Source organism: Triturus cristatus, chromosome 2_1 (assembly GCF_964204655.1).
Source record: "Triturus cristatus chromosome 2_1, aTriCri1.1, whole genome shotgun sequence".
Classification (NCBI taxonomy): Eukaryota; Metazoa; Chordata; class Amphibia; order Caudata; family Salamandridae; genus Triturus; species Triturus cristatus.
Genome location: NC_140581.1, coordinates 1074529124 through 1074545545, shown reverse-complemented (window position 1 = coordinate 1074545545; position 16422 = coordinate 1074529124). Strand labels below are relative to the sequence as shown.

Sequence of the window (16422 nt, the reverse complement as noted above, 5' to 3'; positions counted from 1 at the left end):
CTTGACACCCAAAGTGAATAGATTTTCTCCTCAGGTGGAGGTTACCTATGTTTCATTCCTAGCTGATCCACCCTTTGCAAAGTGTCTTCTGAAGGAATACAATATCTGGGACCTATTTCCACAGATACCTTCATACTCAATTTCTTTTATTGGAGAAATACATTCAAAGAGACAAGTTTAAATGGTTACGCTAGATCTTAGTATCTCTGTTTTTTTTCACCACTTCATATTTTGCCAATCAGGTGGGCTGTGCCAGGCAATGGTAGAAGTGATGCCCCACTCACCAAGATCTCAGTAACTATAAATGTTCCAGTTCATCATGGATTGATCCATGACTACTACTACGGTGAGCACCTTTGGATGGCTGAGTGAGCATCCTAAGTATAATTATACTCCATTCCCTCTTTTGTCCTTTCCTGAGTAGTTCATCATGTAACTAGTCTATTCTCTACAAATACAGGTTGAAACACCTTGTTCAATTTCCCATCTCCTAATCTTACCCCTTTGATTCTCACCACTGCATGTCTTCTCCATTACCTGTTGTGGTGGCTATATACCGTGACATCTATATGTTCAACCTTTCTTCCATTCCACAATGTCTTTAGTACTTATTGACATGTTGACCTGTTTTGCCATAGTAGTTCTTCATTTCCTCTTTGTCGATCTGTCTGTCGATCTGTCTCTTTGAGTCCATGGCAGACGTTGCAACCTAGTGAGCTCGAGGATAATCCAGTTTGGTTGTAACTTCTGCCTCAACCTTTATGTTGAGTAGGGTTCTCACCTTGTCTGGTCTGGAGATTGTGGTTTCCATTCCCTTCCATCCGAATTGTGTTCCCTCTGATGTTATCCACCCAGAGCGCTTTTTTCACTTACGGAGCTTCTGCAGCACTGTCCTAAAACCTTTTTTTCCCTGTAGATTGGATGCTGATAGATCTGGTTACCGATCGCTGTTACAGAACTGGCTCAACCTTTGTCGTTTGACCTGCTTTAAAATGTGCACCATGACTGGGAAGCTTGGCAAGAATATCTCTCACGTGTTTGCTATTTCTTACCAGTCTTTTGCCCACTTGCTAAGATCGATCTAACCATATTTTAAGCTGCAGAGATTCTTCAGAATACCGCAGAGGCTTTGCCACACAGGTCACCATACTGTCTCCTCCTTCAAATTCCAACATTTCCAAATTTTTATTTTTTTCATCTGGACCTATTCTCAAGATATTTGCATTTACATATCAGCCATTTGTTATGTGATTCCTGGTGACAAATAGAAGTAGTGACAAGCTAGTCTGACTTGTTGAAAGAGAAGAGCTGGCTTTCTGCTTCCTCATGCCTCTGATCCATGCCCTGCATATCAACTTTAATGTTTGTAATATCCGCCCTTACTTTCTCTAGGCTGTCTGGCCATGATTTCTCAAGGTCTAGTTTCATATCTGATAGACATGCTTTCAGATCCTCCTTCATAAAGGGTCCTGCTGTTTTAGCTGTCATGTTGCTCATCACTGCCCACCTGCCTTGAGGATTAGGCGAAGGAGCGTGCATTGTACAAGGGGTAGAATGTACATGTTGATTGTTCTCTGCTCTGGCTCCCGGTGCACCTGGGGCATAGGATTCCTCCCCGCCATGCATCTGTCTGTGCATTGGCAAGAGCCCTCTATTCACTGAGCCTTCTGCTGCTCTTCTATGTCTATTCCCGAACCCCCAATGGAGCCTTTTGCTATTCCTCCACCTGAGCCCGGTATCTCCTTTACGGTCAGCCCATGGTGCTTTGATCAGCAGGTAGCTCATATAGACACAGTCATGAAATTGTTTCACCCTTGCTTCTTCAGCCCTTCACCCTATTGTTAGGTAATACATACGGATCACAGCATTCCTGCTGACTGAAGATGCATAATGTAGCATAAAGTTTCAGCTCTGTATAAATAAGGGGTACACTTCAGAACCTGGCTGGGGCTCCTAGTATTGATACACCCATCTAGGATCCAGCTCTTCACACGGTCTTGATTTTCCCTCTCGGCATGCTTCTGTCGCAGTCACACTATGCTTTTGATACAAATAGGCGAGTGCTGTGTCTTTCACTGCATATCTGCTTTCCATGCCTTATAGTGCTTAAAGTTCTTGGCTGTGTTGTGGTATCAGCACTGTACCTACCTTTTCTAAATGATCTAATTTTTTCTGCCTTCGCCTTCCTACATGTTGGCCCACTTGGTGCCATCTTGACTGGATACGGTTCTCTTGGTCTAGATCTAGCCTACTGGATGCCCTGCATAAGGGATCATCTGCCTCACAGGGCAGTGGCACCCGAAGTCCCAGCTTATGGGGTCTTTGTCTCGGGTTGGCAGTTACCCTGTACACAAGTGGGCCAGGGCTCCCCCACGATTCCTTCACTCCGTTCGGGATGGTGCTCACCCTCCACTGGTCCTTCGCTATGATCAGGCGACGGACTGGGGGAGAGACTCACTAAGTCATCTCTCCGTTTCCGCCTGCAGTCGAGGAGCGAAGCAGATGCAGTTCACCTGGCAATTGCCGCCATCTTGGGTGAAAGTTTATTGCTATCTCTTTTAAAAACAATTTATATACATTTTTGCTGACTGCTGTAAGTATGAAAGATTTCCTTTTTACTTTTATTTCTCCTCGTTTTTTCCTCTTTCTATGTGTGCCACATTCTGCAGCACATATAGAGAGAGGAAAATGGCATTAATGATTGTTTTTGTGCAGGAATTGTGTCCCTTCCTTCACAAAAACAATCATACTGCAGCGCTGGCACCCTTGCAAAATGACGCAAGGGTGCCTGCGTTGGCGCATGGCAGCCAATTGTGCCCCAGCGCAGGAGAAAGCACTGGGATGCGCCATATCGTTGTTAATATGACACATACGTGTGCTTTGAAAATGACGTAGCACTGGGCAACTAAATGGCTTTAGGCGCTGCGCTATATTCTTGTAGATGGGGCCTCTAATTTAGTACAAGAAATGTCTCCAGTGCTAGCTGATAACAAGGCAAAACACAAGGATTCCTGGTTTCTAGTCTGGTCTGATCAGAATGCAGTATTCCATTTCCCCTATGGCTTTTTATATAACGTTTTAAAACCAATTGGGGTTGTCTTATTGAAGTAGCTTGCAAGCAGATACACAGGGATATGCCACCAATACTTAAACAAAAATGAAGAGCAGAGTACGATTGTCACATACATTTATTCTATCTGCCAAACTTCAACAATTACACGTTAAACCTGCTTATCAAAACGTAGTCCAGAGAGGGGGCAGAACCACAAGGTGGCCAGAGCTGAACCAGGGCCGGCTTTAGCGCTGATGGTACCTGGTGCAATTCCCCCTGTCTAAACAGTAACCCATTAAGCTACCCACACAAAAACAGTTCTGTGCTCTGCAATGGTAAACGTTCTTTGCACAAGGCATATTAACTCTCTAAGCTACTTTATCATGAATGTAACCTGCTACTAGACAAAACTCCAATCTAGTGTCAGCTGGATCATTAATCACCAGCATTATCTTGATATTTTTGTTGTTGCCTGAAACCTGGTGGACACAAGGAACTCTGCATCAGGCGCTTTTAAACCAATTAGCTATCTCCTAACACCACCCAACTCAGTGCCAGGTGCGGCTGCACCAGTCGCACCGCCCTAAATACGGCCTTGAGCTGAGCTTACAGAACAGTAATCCATGTATATGAATAGTTACTACACTTCATCCATGAGTCTAAGATCTAACCCTTTCACACTGACTGCTATCTACTTGGCCCAGTTGCTGAAGTCAGCAGCAATTTCGAACAGTACAATTTCTACACCAGCCATTCTTAACGGGAAACGGAGTTTATAACGCTGTTTCCACAACGCATGGCCTTACAACAAGGTCGTTACAACGACTTGCTGTAGGGGGCGTGCATCACCAGGGAATGTGTTGGATTTAAAATCCAACACCTTCCCTGCTGTTGCACAAACTGTTGTAGGAATAGTAATTAATACTATTCCTAAGGCCAGCGCGCCCCCTACAGCAAGTTGTTGTTACGACTTACGATGTAATGACACGCATGGTAACAACGCGGTCGTTGTAACGACAGCATTGTAAAGCCATGCATTGTGAATGTATGTGTAGTAATGTCATACATTCATCCTTAACCTTTTGACTTCTGTGGACCCCTACTGAATCAGTACTGGGAGCTAGGGACACCTACCAAAGAAAGCTCTACTATTTTAACCTCAAAATAATACACAAAAATACAGAAACGACTACCCATCAAACAAATAATGAAATATTGTATTTAATTCATAAACAAAAAAATATAAAAATGGAAATTTGCATTTTAATAGGAAGGTTGAGGCTTTTCAAAATGTTGTTTCATTTCAAAAAGACCAAGCAATATACTAAATTCTAGCATATCACTGTGTCTTTTTTGCGCCTAATGCATGCTCTCTATTTGTGAGAGGAATCCAGTGCTGCTTCAATTAGTGTCAAGGGTTGTCTATACTAGAGGGTCTGATTACGATGTCGGGAGGAAGCCATATCAGTCTGGAACCGCCCAACTATAGGTTGGCAGTTCCAACTTCGCAATGTGGATGCGACCGCCCATAGTGCGGTCAGAAACATCCATTTTATTATGGCAGCTTGTGCGTTTTACCGATAGGCACCTTGAGCCCATTGGAAGTGCCGCGGACGGTCCCTCTGCCTGATGCCTCTGCCTGCCACATCGTAATGCAGCAGGAGGACTTTAGGGGCAGATGTTGTTGGGTCCGGCACTGCCGTGCCATAGGTGTCAGACCCACCAACATCATAATCAGCTGCTTAAGTTTTTCATATTCCTTCACATTACAGAGCATTTTAAAACTATCAGTTATCCAGTATTAGGGGTGTCTTTCATAGATTCACATGCCTGAATCATTCCCCGTCGTCGAGACGGGAGCCTCCGGTACATAAAAAAGTAATGTCCTATAGACATACATAGAGAAAAATAGGCCCAAGGGCCTCCCCTTAGTGGCCTATCCTAGTCCTTATGTAATAAGGACCAAACTCTTAGAGCCAGCCAATCAGCTGTCGCCTCCCTCTAGAACCTTCCTGGCAGGAGCCTCAGTCCCTCAGATTTTCTACCGCACGTTGTGCTAGGGAGTCTCCAGCCTGAGTTCTCCTCAGGATTTCCTTCAAACCAGATTGTTCACTTTTTAAGTGACTTACTTCTTCAAGGACTTGAACGCAGACCACTTCAGGCCACTTATTACTACAGTGAGTGTTTATTTCTTCTAAAACTCCTGCCATGTCTGAATCCCAGAAGAAAGCCCTTTTCAGGGCCTGCTCTTCATGTGGGAAGAAGAGGCTACATGTGGACGACAAGCATGACCTCTGCCTATATTGCCTTTATCCTGACCACGTGCCTAAGGACTGTAAAATATGTAGGTCTTTCCCTCACAAGACCTTGAGAGACAGAGAGGGTCGTCTGCTTATCTGGCTGGACAGGCTTAAGGACAGGGAGAGTGTGGTATCCTCAGAGGGAAGCTTTTCCAGAACCTCTGAAGTCTCCCTGAAGAGGCCGAGAGTGACGTCTCCTGGCCCCTCAGACGCTCCTCCTATGAAGACACACAAGAAGTCTTCAGAGGCAAGATCTTCAAAATCTTCAGTGTCTGACAAGGACTCTCTGACTTTTAAGAAGCCTACCCTGTCGGCCAGCAAGATTGCGACACCTTCCTCAGCGCAAAAAAGGGCACCAGGCCATGTCTCCACAGCGACGACAACTGTGTCAACAACGACAGCGTCGTCAGTCTTCTCGTCGACGACCACCACCCCTTCATCGTCGTCAGCAGGTACACCTATCTCGTCTGTTCTACTGCTAAAACCGTCGTCGACGTCTAAGACATCGTCGACGACGAAGATTGTCCCGTCGACGACGACATCGTCGATGAGGAGCCCCCCGTCGACGGAAGAATCGACGACGAGGGCGTCGACGACGAAGGCGTCGACGACGAAGGCATCGACGACGAAGGCATCGACGAAGAAGATGTCGACATCGAAGGCATCGACGACGAAGGCGTCGACGACGAAGGCGTCGACGACAAATGAATCGTCGACGATGCGCTCGTCGACGATTCATTTGTCGTCGACGAGGAAAACATCGTCGACGGGGACACCGTCGACGAAGGCCATGCCGTCGACGACGGTATCGTCGACGGGAACGTCGTCGTCGTCCATGGGTATTTCTGAGCCATGGAAGAAATCCGAACTAGTAGGAATGGCGTCTATGGCCCTTCCACCGTTACCAACAGCACGGAAGACTGCAGGGGATCCTGTACAGGGTTCCGGATCTGGCAAACTGACCAGAACACAGATTACACCGGAAAAACGTCTCCAAGTAAGGTGCAAACCAATTTGCCTATGGAGATTCTTCAGAGTGAGGAGTCGGAAGAAGAACTTTTTGATCAGGCTACTTCCCCTTCTGAACTGCACGTCAAATGTCAGAGCACGGACGAAGAACAGGAGGAGATGAGCGGCCAGGAACGCCCCGTCCGGGAACAGGTTCGCACGGAGGTCACCCCGATGGTATGCCTTCCCTTGTCAATTGTTAATGACCTCAAATACCTTATCCGGGACTACAAGCAACGTTTCCCGGAATCACCAGCACTGGACACAGGGGGCCCGGTGCCTACTACAAATCCACCAACGACAGCCCCAAAGCAAACACGACCAGCTACTCAGGTCTGCCACGAGAAACTGCCACCTCAGGTGATAGAGTCATCGGATGAGGAGGCTGAGGAGATGGAAGAGGGGGAGGTCCAGGAAGACCAGACGGACCAGGATGAGGAGGAGGAGTATGTGGCATCCTCCCCAGCTTCCCCACAACCGCGCCAAGCTGATTCACCGCCAGTGGATATTGGCGGTTTTCATAAGATAGTTGAACGTGCAGCGACGCGGTTTCATATGGTCATGGAATCGACGGAGACTGAGTGCTTCTTGCATGACTTTAAGGAGCAGACGAAGAAGACGACGAAGTCAATCCCAATTATTGACTTTCTCTGGGACCAGGGAAAGAAGCTAATGCTGACGCCGGCCTCCGTACCTGCGGTTGTTCCACGCCTGGATAAAAAGTACAAGGCTCCATCCACGGCGCCAGCTTGCCTTATTGGACACCCGAAACCGGATTCGGTCGTGACCCAGGCGGCCCAGAAGAATTCTCGTAACCCTTCCTCTCCTCTGTCAGCCCCACCAGACAAGGAGGGCAGAAAGTTATACACAATTGGCAAAAGGTTTTCGACCACTTCGGCAATGACCATCAAGGTGGCCAACTCCATAGCCCTGTTAGGGCGTTATAACCGCCAACTTTGGGAGGATATAGCCCCATATTTAGCGGAGCTGCCAAGCGCAGTTCAGGAGGAGGTCAAGGCACTACTTTCTGAGGGCCAAACCTCGGCGGCCGAGATCATTGATTGTGCCATAGATATGGCCATGACAGGTTTCGTCAACTGGCTGGGGCTGCAGTCCTGCGCCGTCAGGGATGGCTGAAGGCAACATCGTTCAGGCAGGAAGTGCAGACGAAGGTGCTGGACATGCCCTTCGACGGACAACATCTTTTCGGAGATAAAATTGACGAGGCGCTCCAAGCTATCAAGAAGGACACTGATACGGCTAGAGCGCTGGGAACCTTGCAGGCAAGGAATCAGTCCTTTCGGGGCAACAAATCTAGAGGCCAGTCCTCCTACAGAGGATCCTACCAGAATAGGTCCTCGTATTCCTTCCAGAATAAGACCCAGTACCAGCAGAAGCATCAACAAGGTCGGCAGTCTTCTTATGGAAGATCTAACTTCAGGGGTAAGAACCAGAAGAGGGGCACCGGCGGACGCCAGTGACCAGTTACTCCAGCCAGTCCAGCTACTATCTCCCTCATCAAAGATTGGAGGAAAAGTGACCCATTTCCTGGAAAATTGGCGCCTCATCACCACGGATCGATGGGTACACCAACTCCTAAGATTTGGCCATTCCCTAGAATTTACCACCATCCCACCTGCAACCCCTCCCCGCAGGTTCCCCACACAAACATCTGCGACTGCTACTCCGAGAAATATCGGAGATGTTGAAGAAAGGAGCAATCGAGCGGGTTCCATCCGCTCAGAGGGAGAAAGGATTCTATTCCCGCTTCTTTCTTATACGCAAGAAGGAAAAGAAGTGGAGGCCCATTCTAGATCTCAGGGCACTCAACTCTTTCCTGAAGAGTCAGTCGTTCAGGATGGTGACGCTCCAAGAAATACTAGGCATTCTAGAAAAAGGAGATTTCATGACATCCTTGGATCTTCAGGATGCCTACTATCACATCCCGATACTCAGGGGGCACAGAAAGTTTCTACGTTTCGAGGTGGCAGGACAGCACTACCAATTCAAGGTCCTGCCGTTTGGCCTCAAATCCGCTCCGCGGATTTTCACGAAGTGCCTTTCACCTGTGGCAGCTTTCCTGCGTCAAATGGGTCACCAAGTCTTCCCCTACCTCGACGACTGGCTGGTAAAGGCACCGACAGCTGCAGGCGCAACCAAATCCTCCAACGCCTGTGCCAATCTTTTCCAACATCTAGGATTGACTCTCAATCTTCAGAAATCCTATATGTCCCCAACAAGAAGCATCACCTTCCTCGGGGCGACCCTGAATACGGAATGCGCGAGGGCATTTCCTTCAGAAGAAAGAAAAAACAAGATAATATCTCTGGCCACGGCGGTGGCATCAAGGAAGTCCCTAAGGGTTTGCACCTTCAAATCACTCCTAGGAATGATGTCTTCTTGTATACTCCTCATCCCTCACTGCAGACTTCGGATGCGTCCATTGCAAGAAGCCCTCACGAACCAATGGACTCAGAGTACGGGTTCGTTCGAAGACATTGTGAGGATAACACCGCGAATATCCAAGAGCCTCGAATGGTGGAAGGATTACAGGAATCTGTCTATGGGACTGCCATTCCTGCTTCCAGCAGCGCCGCTGGTGATCACCACCGATGCATCTCTGGCGGGCTGGGGAGCTGTCCTTCAGGACCTCCGAGTAAGCGGCAAATGGTCAGATCAGGAGCAGCATCTCCATATCAATCTTCTGGAGTTGAGGGCTGTGTATCTAGCGCTACAAGCCTTTTTACCACGCATCCAGAACTCCCAGGTGCTCGTCAGAACGGACAACACCACGACGATGCACTATCTCAACAAACAGGGAGGAACGCGTTCGCTCACTCTATCACGCGAATCGCAAAAGATCTGGAACTGGCTTGTTCTCCATGGGATCCCTCTCAGAGCGGACTATGCCCCGGGCAAGGACAACACCATCGCAGACGCCCTAAGCAGACAGAAATCCCTCTCCCACGAATGGGAGCTTGACGAGAATACGCTAACGCACATATTCTCAGAATGGGGAGTCCCAGGAATCGACCTGTTTGCCACCAAGGAGAACGCCAAATGCCCAAACTACGCAAGCTGGCATCCCCAACCAAGGTCACTCGGAAATGCCTTTTCCATAGGCTGGTTCAGCGTATTTGCGTACGCTTTTCCGCCGTTCCCGATGATTTCCAGGGTCCTCAGGAAGATGAAGGCGGAGCCTTGTACCCTGATCCTAATTGCCCCGTTCTGGCCGAGGCAGCACTGGTTCTCGGACCTTCATCGCCTCTCCATCAGGTCACCGATTCGTCTGAAACAGCCCCCGAACCTGCTGACAATGTCCAACGGACAGGGGCAATTCCCGAACCTGCCATCGCTCAGGTTATCGGCCTGGCTCCTGAGCACAGAGAGTTCTGTCATTTAAACATCCCGCAGGACTGCAGGGACGTGTTGGCAAAAGCGAGGGCGGATAGTACCAACAAAACCTACTCTCTCAAATGGAAACGCTTCTGCGTATGGTGTTTAGAGAAAGGCCTGAGACCACTCCATATCACACCTGAACAGATATTGCCATATCTACTACACTTGGCACAGTCAGGTTTGGCGCATGCATCCATAAAGGTGCATCTGGCAGCCATTTCACGTTTTACCAGGACTTACAAAGGCACGTCTCTCTGGTACAGTAGGCTTATTAAACAGTTCCTCAAGGGACTATATAGGTCCTTCCCAAGACCTAGACGGGTCCCACCGACGTGGCACCTCAACTTGGTCCTTAACCAACTCATGAAGCACCCTTTTGATCCCATTCATCGAGCTTCCATCAAGTACATCTCATGGAAAACGACTCTGCTGCTCGCTCTAACATCGGCCAGGAGAGTCAGCGAGCTCCAAGCTCTCTCCATTGAGGAACCCTTCATGCAGTTCAAACAGGACAGGGTGGTGCTGAGGACAAATCCCAAGTTCATACCGAAAGTGCCTTCAGACTTTCACCTCAACGAGCCGGTGGTTCTACGTTCCTTCTTTGCAAACCCTACCACGGCAGCAGAAAGGACGCTCCACTCTCTGGACCTCAAAAGGTGTCTTAAGTTTTACATAGACAAAACAAAGAGCTTCAGGAAGTCATCACAGCTATTTGTGGCCTACAGTAGGCCAAGGTTGGGTATGCCTCTAACAAAACAGAGCATCTCACGGTGGATCTCCTCAGCGATAGCATTCTGCCATGACGGGGCCGGACGGCCTTTAAGAGACAGGGTGGAAGCGCACTCCACCAGAGCGATGTCCACATCAGCAGCGCTGTTCGCTGGAGTGCCGATTTTGGACATCTGTAGAGCGGCGAAGTGGAAGTCACCGCACACCTTCTCCAGACACTACTGCCTGGATGCCGAACTTACGAAGGATGCGGCAGTGGGCCAGGCGGTGCTTCGCCATCTATTCCAGTGAGGTGAGCCTTCCAACATCCCGCCATCCTGGTATGCACATCTTTTGCTGATATACTGTTTTGACATATGCCAATGTTTCAAACTGATATGATAATATGTGTATTATCTAAAATAACTATATGGCATGTCACATCAGAAATGTGCATAATGTATTGCTGACTACTCTGATTCAGGCATGTGAATCTATGAAAGACACCCCTAATACTGGATAAGAAACGCGTTACTTACCTGTAACAGCAGTTATCCAGTATTGGTGTCTTTCATAGATTCACATGCAACCCTCCCGCCTCCCCTGGAAGGACTCACGTCTCTCTCTAACTATATTACGCCTACCTAGCTTGGTGTGTACGAAAATCTGAGGGACTGAGGCTCCTGCCAGGAAGGTTCTAGAGGGAGGCGACAGCTGATTGGCTGGCTCTAAGAGTTTGGTCCTTTTTACATAAGGACTAGGATAGGCCACTAAGGGGAGGCCCTTGGGCCTATTTTTCTCTATGTATGTCTATAGGACATTACTTTTTTATGTACCGGAGGCTCCCGTCTCGACGACGGGGAATGATTCAGGCATGTGAATCTATGAAAGACACCAATACTGGATAACTGCTGTTACAGGTAAGTAACGCGTTTCTTTTGTATTTTCATGTGTATGTATTAATCTGTTAATAATATTACATTTTCTAAGAAGTTACAGACCCCATGAGTAGGTGTCACGGACACTCAATAATCCAAATAGGGAGAGTGACAGAAAAAGTGTGTCACTGAAAAAGAAGAGTAGCAAGCATTGCAAAGCAAATAGGTATTGCTTGCACTTTCAACCCTGACTAAAACATTTAAAAGGACTGTGGCTGTGAAAAAAACAACAAAAAAATGATTTCTGTTTACAGCACAGATTGGGGGGCAGTAATGCGGAATGTATACCATTCCATATGTTGTTGAATTTGTATGGGTTTTATCGCAATTGGGTCAGAGGATGAATGCAAGAATGAGTCAGTGGATGGATGATTGGATGTATGAGTGTAGAGATAAGTGACAGAGTACATTTATGATGGCCTTTTGGATGCCTCAGCGGCAGAAGAGGCACTTCATTCATAAGCTAGACCTATTGGCATTGCAAATGCTTGTTAGATGTAATATAGTTCCTCATGCATTGCAATGCAAGCATTTTGCAGAAAGTGGACTGATACGCTCGACAGCCAATAGCACGCGTTGAGATAGAAAACTTCCTCTGGATGAGGCCAAGGCCCCACTCTGTTTTGACAATTTGGTAACAATATGTCTTGCTGCTATCTGAACTGTCAAGCCTGACTGAAAAACTTCCTGGAGCACGAATAAATTCATTGCATATCTGACAAGATGACTCTGGTTAATTTATGATGGCTTACAAACATACGCTGAAACCAAGCCTGAAATCCTGTTTTAATTCCCTGGAATTCTAACAGTCCTGTGATATATAGGAATGTTTTGTTGTGCTACTGTTCTTAGCCAATTTTAGGCCAGTTGTAGGAGAGTAGGATCTGCTTCTTATGGTTACCCCCACTTTTTGCTGATGTTTCACTGTTTTTCGACTTTAGTCTGGCTGGGGCCCTGCTATTCAGGACCCCAGCCTAGCAGCTTCCGCTCTAAATTGATTCCATGTACCTTAGGTACACCACAGATTGGATTCTGGGGTGCCCTTATAAGTCCCTAGTATATGGTATACTATGTACCCAGGGCATAGGTACCCCAGAGGCCTACCAGGGGCTGCAGCATGTATTATGCCACCCCCGGGAAGCCCTCCAGAATAACACCACTGGTCTGCTACTGCAGCCTGGGTAAGGTGGTGCATGCACCCCTTACTGAGATATAGGTTCACTATATCTCACCCTATCACTGCACATATAAACCTATCAGTCACCCCTATGGCAGGCCTTATCAGGGTGCTTGCTTTTATGTGAGAGAGTGCCCATGCATGACCAGAGCCCCTCTGCAGCCTTCGGAATCTATTCTCCGGGGATGTCTGTGATGCAGCCTGACCATATACTCTTAAGTGCATTATAACCTTGCGGTAAATGCTAACTTTGGGATGGCTGCACGGAAACATGTTGTGTTTGGTGTCAAACACCTTGGAATCATACCCCCACACCAGTAGCTAGTGTGGGAGTATGATCCCACCCTTCTAGAGGGAGAGACATGACAGCACCGGTATAGCCGGTACCAGCTAACAGAGCCCTGGCATCACAAAATGGATGCTGCCAGCCACAGACACGAGTCTGGCCTCCTGATGCTGACTGAAACTCCGGCAGGGGAGGCCTGGACAATAGGTTTCCTGTCACAGGGAGGTGTTACCACCTTCCAGACAGGCCTTAGTGGATTAGGACTGGGTGGGTGCACCGCAGGAGTGGTTTGAAGTTCAGCACTGGGGGCACATTTGGTGTCCCTGTGCATAGTGAGTTCAAACCAGCTGCAGGGGCTACCAGCCCTGCTCTGGTGTGAAACTGGACAAAGGAAATGGGTGTAGCCACCCCTCTTTCCTGACCCTCCCATAGGTGGGTCCACAGAGTATGTCCAACCCCTTCCTTGGGTATAAGAAAGGAACCCCTGACTTCAGGACTTTAGATTACACCTGGACAAAACTCTGATACAGAAATCCCAGAACTTCGATGATCTACATGACTAGATGACTGAAGAATCTCCCTTGGAGTAAAGGAGTTACTCCTCTGCTTGGCAGGCACCAAAGACGCATCTGCCCGGTTTGCATCTCCGAATCTCCCGCCGGACTCCGAAGTATTTGCAACACAGGAGGTGGGTTTCCAGACTTCCCTGAGGCTGACCTGAGTCCCCAGCAAAGCTGAGACCCATAGCCCTCAGGGGTACAGTGGAATCGGAACCCCATGTACACCATGCACATTTGCAAGTGCATCAGCTTCTCAACGGCCTTTGAGGCTGTGCATTGGGTTACTTGTAGCCCAGACCCCGAGCACCTTTTGCACTGAAGATTGCTGGCCTACACTCTACGAGTGTTCCGTGAGCCGGCCCTTTGTGTTTTTGCTCGAGGTACCTTCGCAATCCCTGGTCCGTTGACTGATGGGTCCCTGTGAAGGCAACTCTTACTTCAATTGGGCTTCCCTGGTTGCTTCATACGTGCCCTGACTCTCCATTGCTTGGGGAGTCCCCAGGACATTGCTGGTCCGCACCGAAGCATCTTTCCTCTTCTTGCGTGGGTTGCTGTTGCCAAAGCTTGTTGTGTCCAATCCGGGCACCGACATTGCAGCACTCGACATCCTTTGTGGGACAGCTCGAATCCAGTTCCTGGTCATCCTCGACGCCTCCTGGTCCTCGTGGCTGAAGAGTCAAGCTTCCCCTCTTCGCACCTGAAGCACCCGACATCGGTGGGCATTTGTCTATCGTGCCCCTGGTCACTGGCAAGTGACCCAGACTCTGTCCCCTCTGCTTTCAGGTTCTTCAAATCTTCGATCCAGGCTTGCATCTCTTCGGACACTTCTTCTCTTCCCGGCATCAGCACTTTTCAGTCTCCTGCCATTGAAAACGACGACGCAACTCAACACCGTTTAACACCTATGCACCCGGCTTCCCTGGGTAAGGTAACACGAGTACTCTGAAGCTCCCGTGGGTGTTGGCCCTAGAACCATCTAAGTCCAAAAGGGTTTGTTCCTAGTCCACTCCTAAGTGTCCTTAAACTTGAAAAATCTAACCGCGACTTTCCACATAGAAGCTAACGGGAGCTCGTGGCTGTGTTCTCACTCTGCACACAGCCCCTGTGGGTCAACTGTGTTACTACCTTGGGTGGTTCCTTGGGGTTCCAGCGATTCTACAGGCTCTAGGTCTTGTGTCTAGTCAAGTTGTGGTTCTTATACCACTTTCTTAATATATGGTTTGGTTCGCACCTAGGGCCTATCATATATTGGGCTAATTTACTGTGATATTTGAAGTGTAACATATGTGCTTTGACCTCTAGCCTCATAAAGAGACTAGTAAGGTGTGTTCAGAAATAAATACATATATTTTATATATATATACCTGGTGTGGTTCTCTTTCATTTAGCCATTCAAGAGATTATAGACTGGTAAAACAAGCTGCTTTACATTCCTTCAAGACTTAGCCTGAAGGTTGCTCTCCATAGCTACCACTAGGATAGCTTTCAAATAAGGTTGTCTTTAACCTATCATCAATAAGGGGTTGTTTGGACTGGTACACGGTGCCCACTTTAACTAGTGGACAGCATATACCAGGCCAACTTCTCACACCAGTTGCAATAGAAGATGGATCCTGCGTGTGTACCTTGTATACTGGATTTTATTTGTTTCCTTTCTTGGTTGATCAACAGGTTCTTTCAAAACTCTGTCACATCTTGCAGACTGATTCTCTTGCAGATGCTCGGCACTGGATCCAAACAGCCAGCCCCAAAGGTAAAGAAAATATTAGCTTTGAAATCTATGTACAGTTTATGAGTTGAATTGTCCATGTATAGATGGCCAGATGGTGTTTGTTTTATCAAAATACTCGGTTGAACATTTATCACACCTTTGAAGTGTGAAAAAGTGCCACTGGTCAAAGGCAATCTCAGTTCAAGAGTGCTCCAATGCAAGAGAACACCACTCCGGTTCTGGCTCCCAGTGTGATCTCACTGTCAATGACTTGTGTAAAAAAAAAAGCCTTTCTTATCTCGTTGGTAGTAGCTTGCATTGATGCTGAATGTCTATGTAAGACCATTTCTGAATTCATCCTGGGATTAGGCAACATTTCTCTCAGTGCTGCCTCTGCAGTATCTATTGGTGAGTGAGCGACCAAGCAAGTGAAATTATTTATATTGTGTAGATTTACAAACTTGACCACCTAGATGTTCACATAACTTGCAAATGTAGGTTTTTATCTCCTCACAACTAGGGTTTACGTTGCATCATACACTGCAAAAGATGCTGGAATTCAGGTATTTTGATTAGCCCCATACAGGCTCACAATCCACCCAGTGATTTACAGCCAATTTATGATGGGTCCCTTTGTGCCAAGGCCCCCTACTAGAGAACTCATTGCTCCTTCCTCTCCATCATGTGGCAGGCTCTAGGCCAGAGGTCTCCAACCTTTCTGTGGCAAGAATTACTTACGTTCAATTAAAAACCATCATGCGTTACTAATATTATTAGTGTCTTAATAGCAACCATATCAGACATCATTACATGAGAGGCCACGATATGCAAGATTACCAGCAGTGATCACCTTGGTGCTGGTTTGCCATTAGTAATGTAAAAAACGCCATGTGTATTTTGAATGCCTATATGTGAGGAATACATAACAACCGCAGCTTCAAACCCCTTGGCACCAAGGTAATAATACTAGTAATAAGTCTTTCAAAGGCTATATGATCTATTATTCAAATACCAGCTTTAAATATTTTGGAAATTCAACCATTTTTCGGCCAACATCAGCTCCTGAGTTATGAAAACACACACATTTTTGCCTCAAATACAGGCTTTCTAATTTTAGTATAAATATACCAATTCAACGAAGCAAAAGCTTCTAATTTAGTGGGCCAGCCTGAACAGTGAAGAGCTACTTAAAAGTAGCTGGAGAGCTACCCATAGCTTATGAGCTACTTGTTAGGGAAGCCTGCTCAAGGGAGTTCCAGACAGACTGAAAGCCCACCTTTTGG

General features: G+C 47.4%; 1 protein-coding gene across 1 annotated transcript in view; it reads left to right on the top strand.

Annotated features, from left to right (window-relative positions):
- LOC146866377 (uncharacterized) overlaps positions 1-16422 on the top strand; it is a 185526-nt gene that overhangs the window by 113046 nt on the left and 56058 nt on the right. The window contains exon 7 of the mRNA XM_085640851.1: positions 15100-15181. Coding sequence (XP_085496977.1) covers positions 15100-15181 — 82 coding nt within the window. The remainder of the gene's footprint in view (positions 1-15099; positions 15182-16422) is intronic.